The 17,284-nt window shown below is 54.0% G+C and overlaps 1 protein-coding gene across 5 annotated transcripts in view; it reads right to left on the reverse strand.

The window, feature by feature from the left end:
* The window catches only part of ZC3H18 (zinc finger CCCH-type containing 18), a 60,584-nt gene that overhangs the window by 28,867 nt on the left and 14,433 nt on the right, over positions 1–17,284 (reverse strand). For 3 of the 5 annotated variants that reach the window (XM_082711447.1, XM_082711448.1, XM_082711449.1), the window contains 5 exons: positions 12,655–12,739; positions 11,911–11,982; positions 2,239–2,387; positions 1,833–1,925; positions 771–928 (listed from right to left, as the gene is read on the reverse strand). In XM_082711447.1, the coding sequence (XP_082567573.1) occupies positions 771–928; positions 1,833–1,925; positions 2,239–2,387; positions 11,911–11,982; positions 12,655–12,739 (557 nt within the window). The remainder of the gene's footprint in view (positions 1–770; positions 929–1,832; positions 1,926–2,238; positions 2,388–11,910; positions 11,983–12,654; positions 12,740–17,284) is intronic. The other 2 variants (XM_082711451.1, XM_082711450.1) reach the window with 1 other exon arrangement.

Consider the following 17,284-nt stretch of genomic DNA (forward strand, 5'->3'; position numbering starts at 1 on the left):
CGCCGGCCTGGCCAGACCCCGGCGACTGGCCCTTCCCGGCAGCACCCGGGAACGCACATCGCTACAAGAATGACGGGAGGCTGAAGCCAGACGCCACACCGTGCCTGGGAGTGGGGCCCACCCTGCGGCTGCTGCTCAGGAGAAACCTGCCTGATCCTGCCCCTCCGAGTGGGGCACAGCACAGCCGGCCTTCCCCCAGGAACCGGAGCGCGGGCGGATGAGCGCTTTACCTAACGCTACACGATTCCTAAAATTCTGACTCGGGGCTTTCAGCCATATGCGCCTTGGGAACGAGTCTCTGAGAGCCCAGCAGTGGAACGCTGGGGAGGAGAAAAGGAATAGGGTCACACCTGTCCAGTTCCTGGACTCTGGTGACAATCTCATGGGTGCTGGGAGGGAAGGCGGGCAGAGGCAGACCCATGGGGCTCCAAGAACGGGTGCAGAAGTTCTCCGAGCTCAGAGCGCGCAGGGAGCCGAGCCCTCCCCAGGCACACAGCCCTGCCAGGGCTGACACACTTCCTTCCCAGAGCAAAAAACCAAGGAAAGTTGATACATAGAGCCCGACAGGACCAAGGGGACGCCATTCTCTGTCCAGGACAGGGGACACGCATGGGCCCCGATGCCAGAGGGAACCGATGTGCTGCTGCTCTCCAGAGCCCGGGGTCACACAGCTGGCAGCAGCGCATACTCTATCGAAAGGAAAGGAACGTGCAGGTCACACAGCTGGCAGCAGCGCATACTCTATCGAAAGGAAAGGCTCTGGTCCTTACACTGTGTCTCGTACATCTCTGGTGATGCGGTAATTCCAATCTCGGAACACTTCGTTCTCCTTGTCGAACTCCCGTTCGTCTTCGCCAATGGTCACCGTAAACCTTTTCTCTTCAAAATCAGGCTCCTGTTCTTTTCGAATGGTTGCTTTTTTTAAAACCTACCATTGTAAGAAGGAAGACGTTAATGCCGGTACTGTCAGGAAAAGCAAAGGGCAGCCTGTCCTCATGTGACCCACGGAGCTCCGGCCAGCATGGCAGAAGTGGCCCGCGAGAGCGTGCCGATGGGGGAGACGCGCCCCTGCTCCGGGTCGGGAGCGCGCCGTCTCTGCACCCGGCAGCCGGGACGGGCCGCTCGGCAGTGCCTTGGAGCTCGCTCACGTTCCAGAAAGCGGTGAGAGAGCTGGCATCTCCTGGAAACAGTCCTCACACTGGGCTGGGAACCCGCCTGTCACTCGGGGAGGAGGCCCACGTGTGGACGGGAAGGGGAGGCCGCTTGTGACAGAAAAGCCCCATGAAGCGGTTCCAGTCTCAGAGGAAAGGCAGGACGGGGGGTTGTGTGCCGAGCGAGGGAGGAGAAGGCTTTAGTCTGCCGCTTCACTGGAGAGAAGTGGGGACTCAGCACGCAGGCCTGGTGCCGACAGACCGCAGGCTGACAGACCGCGGGGGCCAAGGCATGGCCCGGAGCCAGAGAGCAGGGAAGGAGGGGAGGGTGTGCGTGAGCACCTGGCCTCCTCAGGAGAGGACGGCTCCTCCGCGGGCAGGGCCCCCCGTGCTAGGTCTTGGGGAGTGGCTCTGGGCAGCGGGGGGCTGCGGCACTAGCCGGGGTGGGGCCCACTATTGCCCAAGCCACAGGAAGGCAGCGGGCCTGTGCTGTGACCTCACGCACCTTGGAGAGACTGACAGACATCGGTTGCCATTCACAGCTCTACAGAGAAATCCCAGAAATATACCCCTCGCTTCAGAGACTTTACTGGGTTTTCAATCCTTGTCTCTGAATCAAAGAAATGTTACTCTGGCTCAAGGGACCACTGCTAGCATTTTCTTCTTGGGCTGTCTGGTTACCTCCTTCGCGTGCCGGAGTCCTCGTTCCCAGGCACTCTCTGTGGGGGGCTCTGGAGGGGGTGGAGGCAAAATTTCATCAACTACTGGCCCACCCTATTAAAAAATGAGAAGGGAAAAGTTGAGAAAGCAAGCAAAACTTTAAAATTTATACAGAAATGGGAGCAAAAAGCCCAGCGAGAGCATCAGCTAGCTGCGTGGCACCTGCTCCCCAGGCCTCAGTCTGGCCCGACCCAAATCTACGATGACCTCCACATGGAGACACGGAAGCCTCTGGAAGGCAACTCAGTGACTGTGTGACGTCACAGAAGTGCCTTTTACACAAGCTGCTAACGTGCTGCAAGCTGAAGATTCAGAGAGCTTAGCTGTCCCACCTGTCAGCAGTTAAGAGAAAGAGGGGTTCACGCACCCATGGGTTGGCGGGCATCAGCGGGTGAGGTCCAAGAGGCGGGGCACCGTTAGGCGGGAAAGGCTCGGCTTTGGTGATTAAGGAGTAGTTGCCTTTGTCGTTGACGCCGGGATGTATGAACCTACAGTTCATTCCCCACGTGCAGTTCCCTATGGAGACAAAAGCCACGTCAGGAAGGGGAGAAGAGAACCAGGGCGCACAGGCCAGCCTCCCGCCCGCTGTGTGTGCAGCGGCAGCCTGGGACCCATGCCAGGGGCAGCAGCTCTTGGAGGGCCTGGGAGGGGACCTGCGGGTGCTCCAGGGCTCCCGCCGCAGCTCGCGCCAGCTCATTGGCTGTGTGTACCTGAGCACGGACAGGCCCCGGGCCCACTCCTGCCAGTGAACGGAGCCACCACCAGCCTTGCCCAGCCCCCACCTCCACACAAGCACGAGTTCCGCGCAGGCCGCCTGGAAGGTCTATGGCCACGGCCCGGGCCGAGGAGCTTCCGAGAGCGGGACTTCCTAAGGGCCCCCGCAAGGGGCTGGGCTCGTGTGGTCGAGGAACCTGGACCCCGCTCCTAAGTCACTCTGGGAAGAGCTCCTCTCCCCCTAAGAACAGCGATGTCCTAGAGCGCCCCAGACGACCCCAGGCTGCCCCTGCTCTGTGAGGCGGTCTCCCGCACAGGGGACGCGGCACCCCCAGAAGGGCTCCGAGGTGCGTGTGCAAGATCCTCACCCTGACCCCAACACTCCGTCACCGCGGGAGTCCTGCCCGGCTGCTCGGGGCGTCTCTGCCAGCTCCGGGCACCCGCACTTCTCCCACCACAAGTCTCACAAACCCTCCCAGCGTATCCCTGTGCTTAAAGACGCGGAGGGCGGTAACTCCCCGGCGGGTCGCACTTCATACTAAATATTTTACGAAGTCGCCTTTTAGAATTATTCCGTAACAGAACACCAAGATTATTCAAGGAATCCACTGGACTTCTCAGAGCAGAAGGCAAGAAGCCCAAGTTTTAATTTAATCAGTAAGGGAATCACTTTCAAAAACTTTCACGCGGTGGGGAGGACCCCCGCTCAGGCTGTGGAGCACACGGCCTTGATCGCAGGGTCAGGAGTTTGAGCCCCATGGTGGGTGTAGAGATTTCTTCAAAAAATAAATAAATAAAACACGTGAATAAAAATAAAACTTAATTTTTAAAACATGTAATGTTAATAATAAGCACAAATATGGCATAAATATCTGAATAGTTTTTAAAACATTTTCAAGGGGTTCACACATAGTTAAATTTTAAACCATCTTTTAATATATATTCCCTTCTAAATGTAATAGTCCACTTGAATGTTTCTACCAACAAAACATATTTTCCCTTGTATAATAGAAGTTAAAGAGAAATAATCATTTGGTATTTAGGAAAAGGCTAAATTTACCTTTTAGGCATCATGAATATTTAAACTTGGATTAAAACCAACCTAATAACATACTGAGCTGAATTAAAAACAAAATAAAGTATGCTTAAAATTAATTCTCTGGAAATGCAAAAATGACTTTTAAAATTCTTTTTTTTTTTTTTTTTAAATATTTTATTTATTTGACAGAGAGAGAGAGATCACAAGTAGGCAGAGAGGCAGGCAGAGAGAGAGGAGGAAGCAGGCTCCCTGCTGAGCAGAGAGCCCGATGCGGGGCTCGATCCCAGGACCCTGGGATCACGACCTGAGCCGAAGGCAGAGGCTTAACCCACTGAGCCACTCAGGTGCCCGACTTTTAAAATTCTTAAGAGCACTGGAGAAATCACACTGAAGTCAGAGGTTAGGAAACATTATACTACGAGGAGTTCAGGTCCCAGAGTCGCAGAGAGCTTTACTGAAACCAGACCCTGGAGGCAGTCCCGCATGTACACAAGGGATTCCAAACGCTGCCAAGCCCTTCCCTGTCTGTCACAGAGCTCGCCCGGTGCCCTCCCTGCTGGGCAGGTACAAGACCAACGGAGGCTTTCTGCAGAAAGTCTGCAAGTGCAGTAAAGTATTAATAGCCTAAGCCCCGAGTTCCCCTAACTTTTTTAAGCTCACATACGTACCTGGGTAGTAGATAAATGGGTATTTGGTAATCTCTGTTCTTTCTTGTACATAAAATATTTTATTGAAAAGACTTTACTTATTTATTTTAAAGACTGAGAGAGAGAGGGAGTGTGCAGGGGAGGAGTAGAGGGGGAGGGAAAGATGCCCAAGCAGACCCCATGCTGAGTGTGGAGCCTGGTGTGGGGCTCGATCTCACGACCCTGAGATCATGATGTGAGCTGACACCAAGAGCTGGATGCTATCCAGGTGCCCCGTATGTAAAATATTTTCAAAATGAAAACAAAACATCACCCAATGAGCCTACAGACAAAAAAGCTCTTTTCTTGGTCCGCCAGGCAGGGGAGAAGAGAGGAAGGGAAAACATCAGTCAGGAGCGCCAGAGGCAAGAGCAGCAGCCTGTGCCCCCCGAGACGTTGTGGGGTGACAGGAGCTTGGCCTCGTGGACCGTGTGCGCCTGGGTGTGCAAAGATCCTGGCTGGACGCGTGTTGACTCCTACCCAGCAAACACAAGAAGGCGGTGCTCTGGGCAGAAGGTCTTCAAATACCTACCACCCCACCAGCACAGACGCCCTGCACACGCAGGCGAGGGAGCGTGAGAGCTCCCGGCAGACTTCTGTTTTTTTTTTATTATTTTATTTACATTTTTAAAGATTTTATTTATTTTATTTGTTTGACAGAGAGAGAACCAGTGAGCACAAGCAGAGGGAATGGCAGAGGGAGAGGGAGAAGCAGGCTCCCCACCGAGCAGAGAGCCCGATGCGGGGCTCGATCCCAGGACCCTGGGATCATGACCTGAGTCAAAGGCAGAGGCTTCACCATCTGAGCCCCCCAGGTGCCCCTATTTTTTTTATGATTTTATTTTTAAGTCATCGCTACACCTGATGCAGGACTTCAACTCAAAACCCCGAGATGAAGATTCGCACACTCTGTCGACGGAGCCAACCATCCACTAGCCTTTTAAAAAGTGCATTTTTAACTGTGTAGAAAAAAGCCTGGAAAGAAACACCCCAAACTGTTAAATGGCAAAAAGACTTTTATCTTTTACTATCCTGTCAGTTATGTATTACTTTCATAATTTAAAAAAGCATTTTCTTTAGGGAAAAATATTCTCTAGATAATGGAGGAAAAACCTTGCTCTAAAACTGTATGTTCTTCTACTTCCAAAGGAAGCTTCACAAATCCAGAATTTATGTGGACTGTGCCTCTGGCCAGGGGAAGAAACAGGTTCCTCACAATGTGAGGACGCCGGGCAGGGACCTGGGCACAAGCCAGCAGGGAACAAGGAGACGACGGAAGCGTGGTCACAGCGGCAGGACAGGCGACAAGATTCTTCACGGTGGCATATACATGGCTTCGAAGGCACTGGTCGTGTTTCTTAACTGAATGGCAGGCATCTCAGTAACTACTGTTTTCTATCATCGTGTATGCCACTGCGGACAGTGTTATTTTAAATATACGAAATATTTATAGGTAAGAAATAAAAGTAACATAAAAATACATCCAAATACTCTAAAAGGGATTCAGCAAAGTCTCCACGCTTCCAGGGCCTCCTGCCAGAGACAGTGAGCCATCTGCTGGGGGGGCGGGTCAGTCAGTCAGTCGGTGAGCCCACCCGGTTTCCACTGCTTACACCACACGCCACGCTGACCCTGCTTCTCTTCACTAAATCACAGATCTATGAAAAAGGAACTGCGTGCATGATACCCACACACCCGTGACCCATGAGACAGCACAACCTTTGCAGAAAACCTATAGGTTCTTCTGCAGCGATCAGAGGAACTGCCCCCAGAGACGACGGGACACCAAAGCCACGTCTGTGTGTGGCAGTAGCCCAGAGCTCACAACCACACACCCGACAGAGCAAGGACCCAGCCGGCTTCTCCTGCAGTGAGGAACGTCAGGACAAGAAAGCCACACGTGCGCGCGCTGGGTCCAAGCACACGAGGAGCGTTAACGCGTCTCGCTGTCGCTCGGCCTGGCGGTCAGCATGGCGCTCGGCCTGGCGGTCAGCACGGCGCGGCTTGCATCGTTTACCGGCCTCGCTGCGTCGTGAGGGAGTCTGCTACGGTTATCTCTGAATGAGACGCGGCGGGCCCACTCCGGGGAGTCTGAGTAACTCAGAGCAGAAAACAGCGGGACTATAAAAGTCAAGAAGTTTAAAGTGCTTCATGGTTTTAAGAAATTACCACTGCAAGGAAGGCAGAATATGAAAAAACCTAATCATCCCATATTAAGGACCAACCTAGAATCTACAAACGTGTGTCGTGGCGGGCATCACGTCCGCGGACCATCACGGGCGAGCTCCTGAGAGAGAACAGACAGAAGCACATTCCTTTCCCATTTCATAGACAACCGGTCCCCTCTCGTGGTACCGAAGCTAAAACCGTAACTTCTCTAAGGAAACCCTGCACTGTGCCGGGGGCAAGAGTCCCAACAGTGCGTGGGCGGCTTCTCTGTAAATGAAGTAGACTTGAAGCCAGAAGTTATTGAACGTCTAAGTCTTAGGAGCCCAAAGAGTCACAGATGGGCCCTACCTACTGGTATTTACTGCAGACAGGAAGACTGCTAACGATACAGTAACATAAATACTCACGAGAACTTCTACAAATACTGAGTGACACAAGCAGCCTTCCCTCCCTTTTTGCAAACCTCTCCGGCTGACAGGGACACGGGACAGCAGTGCTCCCGTCACCTCCTGCTTTCAGTTCGCCGGGACGGCTGGTTTGGCTGGAGCAGGCGAAGGGAAGCCGGCCTCACGCCGAGGCGCAGCGGGGCTGCCGTGAGCGGCCGCGCGGGGCCTGGAACCCTCGCGCTGAACGTTTCCGACTGTTGCGCTGATGCCTGCTGGTCCACCTTGCGCTGTGAGCGGGCCTTCTGTGCGGGTGTGACTCTGTGACGCCACGCACTGGTCACTCGGAAAAGTCATGAAGCACCCACCGCAGGTGGACAGTCAGGCCCTCCAAAATCCTGACTTTCACGTAAGAGCCCGAAGCTCCTGCTTAGCAACAGATACTGGCAGCTGCTCTCCCGCAGGCGGCAGGCTCACTTTGTTTCAGAGGACACTGTGTTCTGTGTCACCGCAGTGGTCCCCGCTCACAGCGCCAGCCTCGCGGCCTCCCTAGAGATGCGGCCGTGCCTCCTTGGGTGGAAGAGGGGCTCCGGGGACATCCCCATCTCGTCATGCGGAATGTGGGACAGACCAGCACTGCGGGGTCTTCCTGGGGCCAAGGACATGTTCTACAACTGGACTGTGGTGACGGCCACACAACTTGGTAAATTTAATAAAGGTTATTAAATTTATTAATTAGTTATTAAATTTAAAGTATGCTTAAAACATGAGTTTTAGGGCACGGATATTATACCTCAATTTTTTTTTAGAAAACCTGCACTCAAATGTAAAATTTAATTATAACTCTTACTGTGCTCTTAGAGCCACCATTACATGAAACCACTGTCCCTGAACCCCGAGTGTGTGGCGGTCAGCCCCAGTACCAGCTCCCGACCACAGAAGTAGTTTTGACGTCAGGGTCCCTTCAAAGAATTTTAAGAGCCCCTAGGGGTCTGCAGACCACATCTGAAGATCTGCTTTAGCATGAAAGAGAGTGCAGGGATTCAAAGAAGGGAATGAGCATTTCTCTGAGGCAAAGAGACTCTTCGAATAGCCAATGGGCTCATGACGAGGCACTCCACAGCACTAACCACTATGGAAACATAAATCAAAACCACCACGAGATGCCATTTCTCATCAGGATGCTTACTACCAAACAGTCAGGTCACACTAAGTGTCGGTTTGGAGGCCCCGGGTCCCTGCGCACCATGGACGGGGATCCCACGCGCTGTTGCTCCCGCGGACAAGAGTACAGAGGCTCCTTGAGGAATTACAGAGGACAACCGCACGATCTGGGAGCTCCGGTGCTGGGCACATAGCTCCAAAATTCCGAAGCAGCTTCCTGAAGACACATGCATACCTATGTTCACAGCAGCAGAAAGACGGACACAGCCCGTGTCCACCGCTGGGTGAACAGATTCACAAACCACGGTGTATGCACGGAGGACCACTAACCCAGGAAAGGAAGAGCACCCAGGGGGCGCAGGCTTTGATGGTCTGCCTTCGGCTCAGCTCTTGATCTCAGGGTCCTGGGATCTAGACCCGCCTCGGGCTCCCTGCTCGGTGGGAAGCCTGCTTCTCCCTCTCCCACGCCTCCTGCTTGTGTTCCCCCTCTCACTGTGTCTGTCAAATAAATAAATAAAATCTTAAAAAAGAAAAAAGAACTCTGACACCTGCTAAAACACAAATGAACCCCGAGGACAGCAGGATGAGTGAAATAAGGCAGTCACAGAAAAACAGGAATTGTGTCATTCCGCTCACACCGGGCACCTAAAGCAGACAATTCAGATGGGAGAACGGTGGCGGTGGCGGCCAGGGCCTGCGGGAGGGAGGAACAGGAGTGATTGTTAATGGCTACAGAGTTTCAGTTTGACAAGAGGGAAAGAGTTCTAGAGACCGACAGGGTGATGGCAACAAAGGGAACACGCCATGAACGTCCGCTCCGAAACAGTTAAGATGGCAAACCTCACCTCAGGCATATTTTACCAAATTCTGTGTGTGTGTGTGTGTGTGTGAGAGAGAGAGAGAGAGAGAGAGAGAAGGGCTGGAGGGACGGGGGGAACAGGAAGGAGCAGGGACAAGGTCTGGCCCACAGAACAGGCGGGCACTATTACCGGCTGGCTCAGAAACCCGAAGTAGGCCACAATTTAAAGAAAATGTCATTTAGGCCTTTACAGCACTTTATATATCTTGATGGTTCAACATCAATACACCAGAGGTAGAAACACACCGCAAACGAAACACGGTGCTTAAGAACGTTTCCATTTAGGGGCGCCTGCGTGGTTCAGCTGGTTAACCATCTGCCTTTGGCTCAGGTCATGATCTCAGGGTCCTGGGATCGAGCCCCGCATCGGGCTCCCTGCTCAGCGGGGAGCTGGCTTCCCCCTCTCCCTCTGCCTCTGCCAGCTGCTCCCCTTGCTGGTGCTCTCTGTCAAATGAGTAAAATCTTTTAAAAAATGTTTCCATTTTTATTTCTAAGTACATTTCATTGTCCACAGTCACAAATACCAATGTATCCATTTGGACAATTAATGATTAATCTGCAGAAACCTTTTTTTTTTTTTTTAAATTTATTTGTCAGAGAGAGAGAGGGAGAGTGAGTGAGCACAGGCAGACAGAATGGCAGGCAGAGGCAGAGGGAGAAGCAGGCTCCCTGCCGAGCAAGGAGCCCGATGTGGGACTCGATCCCAGGACGCTGGGATCATGACCTGAGCTGAAGGCAGCGGCTTAACCAACTGAGCCACCCAGGCGTCCCTGCAGAAACCTTTTAATAGGAATGTAACTAACAAATATTCTTAGAATTTTCAAATTAAGATAGATTTTACAGACCACAAAATACCTCCATCTACAGAGCGTAATTTAGTGAGTTTCAGTATGGACGCAGGAGGTGCGCAGCCATCGCCCTACAAGGAAGCCCGGTACCCCTGGCCATCACGCCCACTGCCCGTCACCGCCCCTCCCCAATTCCACGCCCTCTCTCCTCCCAGGCTCTGCAGCTCAGACAATGACTAACCCGGTTCCTGCCTCGACAGATCATTCTGGGCGGTTCGCACAGACGAAAACGCACAAACGAGGCACTTTATTGTCTGGCTTCTCTAAGTGGCAGAGCGTCCTCGGGGTTCGCCTGTGCGGTGGGGCCCGCTCTTCCTGCGTTTCGGGCTGGCGCGGCGTCCCGCTGCACGGACAGACCGCACTGTGTGGGACCACATGTGAGCTGGCGGACACCTGGGTTATTTGCACCTGCTGGCTATTTTGAACACTGCTTTTACGAACAGTTACATACAAATTTTTGTGTGGATGTATGTTTTCCTTTCTCATGGGTAGAGACCCAGAAGCAAAAGTGACCGCGTCACCGGAGAGCTCTACCCTCTCCTGTTCTCGGGGCCGCCGCCTGTCCTCTGGCATCGGCACTGTTCCGCACTCCTGCCAGTGTGAAGGTTTCAGGTCTCTGCATCTCGTCCAACACAACAAATTCTGTATTATTTTTAAAGTGACTTCTCTTGCTAAAATGGAACTTACACGAACTCATCTCAATTTAATACCAAGCTAAAAACTGAAGGTAAGCAAAAACATGTCACCCCCAAAACTCACATAACTAAGAAAAGAAGCAAGAGATGTATTCTAGAACCCCCAAAGCATCAACCATTTCTTTTCGTACTGTATCACACTACTCTGTAGAAGAACAAGTGTGGGCAGAAAAGGTAAATAGATACTTAGAAGCAAAGTCTGAAACAAGTTACTGATCCTGCGCAATCGAGCTGCAGAGAAGGCCAGCTGCCGCTAGCCTCAGAGTTTCCCTGCAGAAAGCCCTGCCCACTGGCCTTTGTCTCTGAAACCCAAGCTGGGCATTTCACTGGACTCTGGAGGGACCTCCCTCCCGCTGCGAAGTGGCCCTGGGGACCACAGGGTCCACGGAGACGGTGCCCAGTCCCTGCCCACAAGGCAAGTCCTGAGGACGCCGACTGTAGGCCCAGCAGCAACGTCACGTGCTGCTGCTCGACTCTGGACATCAGCGGAGTGCTGCGACCCTGCGCACCGCAACCTCTGTGGCACAGACGAGTGGTGCTGCCTCCTGCCGGCGGAGCCCCCGGCTAGTCCTGACGGGCCGGCCCGGATGCTGAGCCACAGTCTGACCACACCACACGTACACCTATGCCAGCACGTACGTACTGGTCTCCTTCTCTGTAATCTAGAAATTTCAAAGGTTCATTGACATCATTTATGTCCACATAATTATGGAAAAGAAGTCCTCTGCGTAAGTTAAATTTTCTGAAGTGTTAACATTTCAAATACCAAAACTTTTTTTAAAAGCAGGCTCCATGTCGAGCATGGAGCCCAAGGTGCACTTCGAACTCATGACTCTGAGATTGAGACCTGAGCCGAGATCAAGAGTCAGGCACTTAACTGACTGAACCACCCAAGCACCCCTCAAATACCAAAATTTTAAAGAGCTGTCAAGAACTGACTTCCTACGACATACCACACACTTTCCATTCTCAGCGTGCCCTCACTGCCCACGGCGTCACTGGCAGCCACCCTCCCGAGGGCAGAACGCACGTGGCCACACAGCGAAGCTCACCACGCGCACGTCCACCTCCAAGGAGTCTCCTCTCCGCAGAAAGCGCAGCCCGCGTGTGCACGGCACAGGCCCGGAGCGCGCGCCCCACGGAGGGAGCTGACCAGGGTCATGAGCGCATCGGCTCCCTGGTCCCTGTGCCCCCTCTGCACCACGTCATCCTGGGTGTCGTGGGAGAGGGCCCTCCAGGGGCCGCTCAAGGGCAGAGCCTGCCCCCTTGGGAAGGTGAGACTCCACCGTCCCCTGCTGTCCCCCCTCCCCGTGCCATCCACAAGGCTCCCGCGAGCCTCCAGTGCCTCTAAGAACAGCGGTCCACGACCGCTCTCTGCCCCTCAGAGCCTCCCCCTTCCTTCTGGCTTCACATCAGAATGCTGGATCCAGGAGAAAGAAGTCTGGCCTCCGGAACAGAGAGTGAGTACCGTAGACTTTGTACCTGTCCCCTGGCCTCTGAAGGGCATGGAATGTGACACTGGTGCAAGAGGAGTGGACAATGCTGCCACAACATCTGGAAAAGAAGTACAGGAAGCCCTTGTGAAATCGCTGGGCTGCGAGCGAGGGCGCCCAGGGCCAGAGTGAGGCGGGACCAACACAAGCATCTTCCTACCTGTGCACGGACAGAGCGGAACTACAAGGACCGCGCCCCAACTACTGCCGCTCGGCACGGCGACCCTCGCGGACCGGGGTTCGCACTGCCATTCCCGGGTCTGCCCCGCTCCGCGCCTCTGCCGCCTGTCCCAGCCACCTGGCTTGCGCCATACACCCTCCCGGAGCGAGCGGGCCCTGCTGCACTCTGCACTCGGAGCCGCTCCATTCCGAAGGAAGGGTGTACTTCCGCTTTGATACATTTAGCAAAAAAGTGGCAACTTTCCTCACAGTTGTGGGAAAATGTCTGCACTGGCGCCTGGGACGTCTGGCCTTAGGGAAAGGGAATGATACTGTCCCATGAGCGCGACAGTTCTCTAGAAACAGGTGGGCCTGGAACCACAAGTGTGAAAATGGCGAGTCTGGGCCCCTCCAAGTCCGTCAAGTGAGGCAAAGACCCATGAAGGACTGATGCCAACACTGCCACCAATGGTCACAGTCTGGCCCCAAGAACAGCCTCGCACAGCTTCAGAGCTGAACCACCACCAGAGTCCCGGGAAAAGCCAAGGCCACACCAGGCCCTTTGGACAATTACCTTTCATGAAGAATCGGCAGGTGGGGCGCGGCCTCACCTTCCTGTCACTGGGGTCCTTTACTTCGCCCTCCTCCAGATCATCGTCCTGAAAGAGAGACAACAGGACTTAAGAGGGAATCACCTTAACGGGAGAAAGGAGGTGGGAGGGGCATCGGCCAACAGGCGCGGCTTCCCGACCAGAATGGACATTTTCTCGACTGTGTTCGGCCGCTCAGCCGCTCAGCAATTCCCGCGCATCTTCCCAACCCAGATTCCTCAGCTGGCGCGATGGGGCTTTGTCGAGCTCGCCTCCGAGACCGAGGCACAAAGAGGAACACCAAGTAAAAACACCCCGGGACACAGGCAAGGCAGGGGTGAAGCAGGGTTTCACCACGGCTCCCTTCATTAGCAATGCTGGGCAGAAAACGGTTACACTTCAGATTTTTAATACTCCCCCAATGTTTCAACAGGATTTATAGAGCAAAATATTTATGCTCTTTTTTTAAAGATTTGTTTTCATTTATTTTAGAGAGAGAGTGAGAGAGAATGCACCGAGAGAGCGCGAGCCGTAAGCAGACTCCCCAGCGAGTGTGGCAGCCCCACGTGAGATCACAGACGGAGCTGAAATCAAGAGTCATACACTTAACCAGCCGAGCCAGCCAGGTGCCCCGGAATATTTTATGTTCTTAAAACTAAACACTCTCAGAGCGCCTGGTTGGCTCCACTGGTTATGTGTCTGCGTTTGGCTTGGGTCATGATCTCAGGGTCCTGGCTTGGCTGAATTCCACGTTAGGCTCTCAGCTCAGTGGGGAGTCCGTTTCTCCCTCTCACTCAAATAAATAAAATCTTAAACAAACAAACAAACAAACAAACAACCAAAACAAAACAAAAAGAAACTAAACACTCTAGGGCGCCTGGGGGGCTCCATCAGTGAAGCGTCTGCCTTTGGCTCAGGTCATGATCCCAGGGTTCTGGGATCAAGTTCTGAGTCAGGCTCCCTGCTCGGTGGGGAGTCTGCTTCTGCCTCTCCCTCTCCCTGCCACTCCCCCTGCTTGTGCTCTTTTTCTCTCTCTATCACTCAGATAAATAAAACCTTAAAAAAGAAAAAAAAAAAAAGAACAAAATGTTCTGGTATATTTCAAAGCGGCTCCTTTAAAAAAATAAATAAATAGGGGCGCCTGGGTGGCTCAGTGGGTTAAGCCGCTGCCTTCGGCTCAGGTCATGATCTCAGGGTCCTGGGATCGAGTCTCGCATTGGGCTCTCTGCTCAGCAGGGAGCCTGCTTCCTCCTCTCTCTCTGCCTTCCTCTCTGCCTACTTGTAATCTCTCTCTGTTGAATAAATAAATAAAATCTTAAAAAAAAAATAAATAAACAAACACCCATGTCCTCTAATTTAAAAGCCTAGAGCTGGGGAAGAGGGAGGTCAGTGAGACCCAGGCCCCTCTCTCCGTGTAGCCCAGAGCTCCTAACCTTGGCTGTCAAGTCTTGACATGATGCAGGGGCTTTGAAAACACGGGAGCTTGGGTGGGTCTCGCCCTCAGGGATTCCCAAGAGCAGCCGTGATCCGGACTACTGCTCTGTGCCCTGGCCGGCCGCCAGTACCCCAGGGCCTCAGTCCCAGTGACCTGCAGGGACACCCGCCTGTGTCCCTCAGCTGAACCCCCAGCCCCAGGGGTCACCTGCAGTCCAGAGCGAGTATGCAGCCACCCCGCTGACATCTCTGTCGGGAGGTCCTAGATGGAGCCCCCCTGTCCTAGCCTGTTCCGGGCCACCCAACCCAGGGGGTCACACAGGGGAGGCTGTGGGAGTCATGGGAGCATCTCCCCTCTCCTGCAGCATCACGCTCATCCAAAGTACGGCCCTGTTCCACCCGGTCTGGAGCCACTTCCTGCCTCGTGGCCCACTCTCTCCTGACTGCCCACAGGCGGTGGCCTTTCGGACCCCAGCCCGCCTTCTTCCTTCTCCGCTTCTCTTAACGCGCAGCTCGTCTCATTTTCAGATGGCAGGGGAGTCTCCGAACCTCGGCTCCCTACCCCTAGCTCCCTTTGTGACGGGTCTTGGCCACCACAGCCCTGCCCGACTGAACAGGAGCTCTCCCAGGCTGGACTATGTCACGTCCAAGCACAGCGCTGGGCTTCTGGCCAATGGTAAGTATCTGTTTAATGAAGAAATACTGAAGTCAAACCTGGGTTTCTGATGACTTTTTTTTTTTTTTAAAGATTTTATTTATTTATTTGACAGAGATCACAAGTAGGCAGAGAGACAGGCAGAGAGAGAGAGAGAGAGAGAGAGAGAGAGGGAAGCAGGCTCCCTGCTGAGCAGAGAGCCTGACACGGGACTCGATCCCAGGACCCCAAGATCATGACCTGAGCCGAAGGCAGAGGCCCCAACCCACTGAGCCACCCAGGTGCCCCTGATGACTTATTTTTAAAGCTTAGGTATTTGTATCATTTCTGCCTTGAAAATATTTACTTACTACAAAAGCATTTTAGAGGTGCCCGAGTGGCACAGCTGGTTAAGTGTCCAACTGCTGGTTTCGGCTCCGGTCATGGTCTCAGGGTCGGGAGACTGAGCCCCGAGCTGGGGTCCGTGCTCAGGGTGGAGTCTGCCTGAGGACTGCTCCTCCCTCCCCCCTGCCCCTCCCCACTGCACACGTGTGCACTCTCCAGTAAATAAATCTAAAAAAACCCCCATTTTATAGTGAAAAGAACACCTGCTAGAAAGTTATATCCCTTAAGAAGCAACAGAATGACTTTTCTTTGAAAAGATTAAATAATTTATTCAAGGACTTTTTTTAGTCCCCAGAACATACTCATCGCCTAGCCGAGGCCCGCCCCTTTCGCGCACCAGCACCGTCTCCCCACTTCCCAACCGAGGGACGACCTCCTCACGTCTCAGAGGGCACACGCAGCCTTCACGTGCGGGACGGGGCACTGCTCTCCTCCGGCCCTTACCGCCGTCTTACGACTGTCCTCGCAGAGATGACGGCTAGGCCGACCCTTCCTGTGCGGTTTACACAGGCTCAGGCGGAGAGCAGGTTCTTTGGTCACTGGGAGAGCGAGCTCTTTTGAAAGATTACAAGCCATTCGGGGCGCCTGGGTGGCTCAGTGGGTTAAGCTGCTGCCTTCGGCTCAGGTCATGATCTCAGGGTCCTGGGATCGAGTCCCATATCGGGCTCTCTGCTTGGTGGGGAGCCTGCTTCCTCCTCTCTCTCTCTGCTTGCCTCTATGCCTCTATGCCTACTTGTGATCTCTGTCAAATAAATAAATAAAATCTTTAAAAAAAAAAAAAAAGATTACAAACCATTCGAATCTCTGTGCTTCACTTGGAAATGAAGGCACAGGAGCGGAGCTGAGGAGAGCGGGTCCGCAGTCCGCTCACAGCACGGGCACTGGGTGAGATTTAAGGAGATGTTTCTGCAAAGCTGGGACTTCCAACACTTGGCAGAGCAGAAAGGAGAACCGGCCACCCATCTCCAGACTGGTGAGTGGCCATGCGAGCCACGGAGAGCAGTTCTGCGCAGCTGCTGGAAACACTCTGTGACAGATCTAGCAACGCACGGCAGAGCACTCATGACGCGACGTCCCCCGGAGATGCCCTGCTGGCCGCGGCCCCCCACCAGCCCCCACACCCGCTAGGATGGAGACAGACGCCTGTCCCTGGTGCTTGGCTGGGTTTATGGGCTCCCCGTCAATTAAAAAACAACCGAGAACAATCAATAAATCTCTAGGCAATGTCATATCCTGAAATTTTCAACGAACCACTTAGTAGCATGGCTTTTCTAGTGATGAAAAATTAAAAGAAGTCATAAAACCTTGCAGAGTTTCATGCAGACGCTGCCGAAGAAACGGGACCTGTAGAGTCGGGGTCGCACGGCGCTGCTGCATGTGGCCGGCCCGGCGAGTGCGCCCCGCACGCGGGTTCTCTCAGACCACCCGATCCCGCGGCTGCAGGCAGGGACAGCAGAGGGTGGAGGACGGGGAGGGGCCCCAGCCGTCGGGCAGAGCAAACTAGTGGATGTACACACGGGACAGTGCTCCTGAGGCCCTCCGCGACCCCCACCCAGACAGGCCGACACAGCCCGAGCATGGAGCCTGGGGGTGGGCAAGGCTCTCCGGGTCTGCAGGCCTCAGCAAAGCCCGGCTGGCACACTGGCCTCTGAGCGTCCTCAGGGAAACACACGCGGGGCACACTGGACTCCGATGGCTTTATGAGACAGGACTGGGGGAAGGCCTGGGCTCGCATCCTGACGGTGTGCACAAGGACAAGGGCCTCCACTTCGAGCTGGGGAGCCCCTGAGCAGAACTGGTGGCCGCGCTCAGGGAGCTCCGTGTGCAGCGTCTCGGGGCACCCCAGCAGTGAGAGCTCAGGACGCGGTCACGACTGACGGGAAGGACCGAAAAGACGACTGTCTAAGCAACGTGGCCTGGCCTCACCTCCTGCTCTGCACAGGTTTTTATTGTCCTTTAAAACAAATCAACAAAAACAACGCACGCACGCTATTTCTCTGACAGGAAGCGGTTCCACCACGGCAGCTCCTGCACGGACAGGGGGTCAGCAGTGGCTGGGCACGTGCGGATCCTGGGCACAGGCCCCCGCAGGCCCCCGCAGATCCTGGCTTCTGCGTGGGCAGGAGGGAGCAACAATACAG

Source organism: Mustela nivalis, assembly GCF_964662115.1.
Source record: "Mustela nivalis genome assembly, chromosome: 18".
NCBI classification, from domain to species: domain Eukaryota; kingdom Metazoa; phylum Chordata; class Mammalia; order Carnivora; family Mustelidae; genus Mustela; species Mustela nivalis.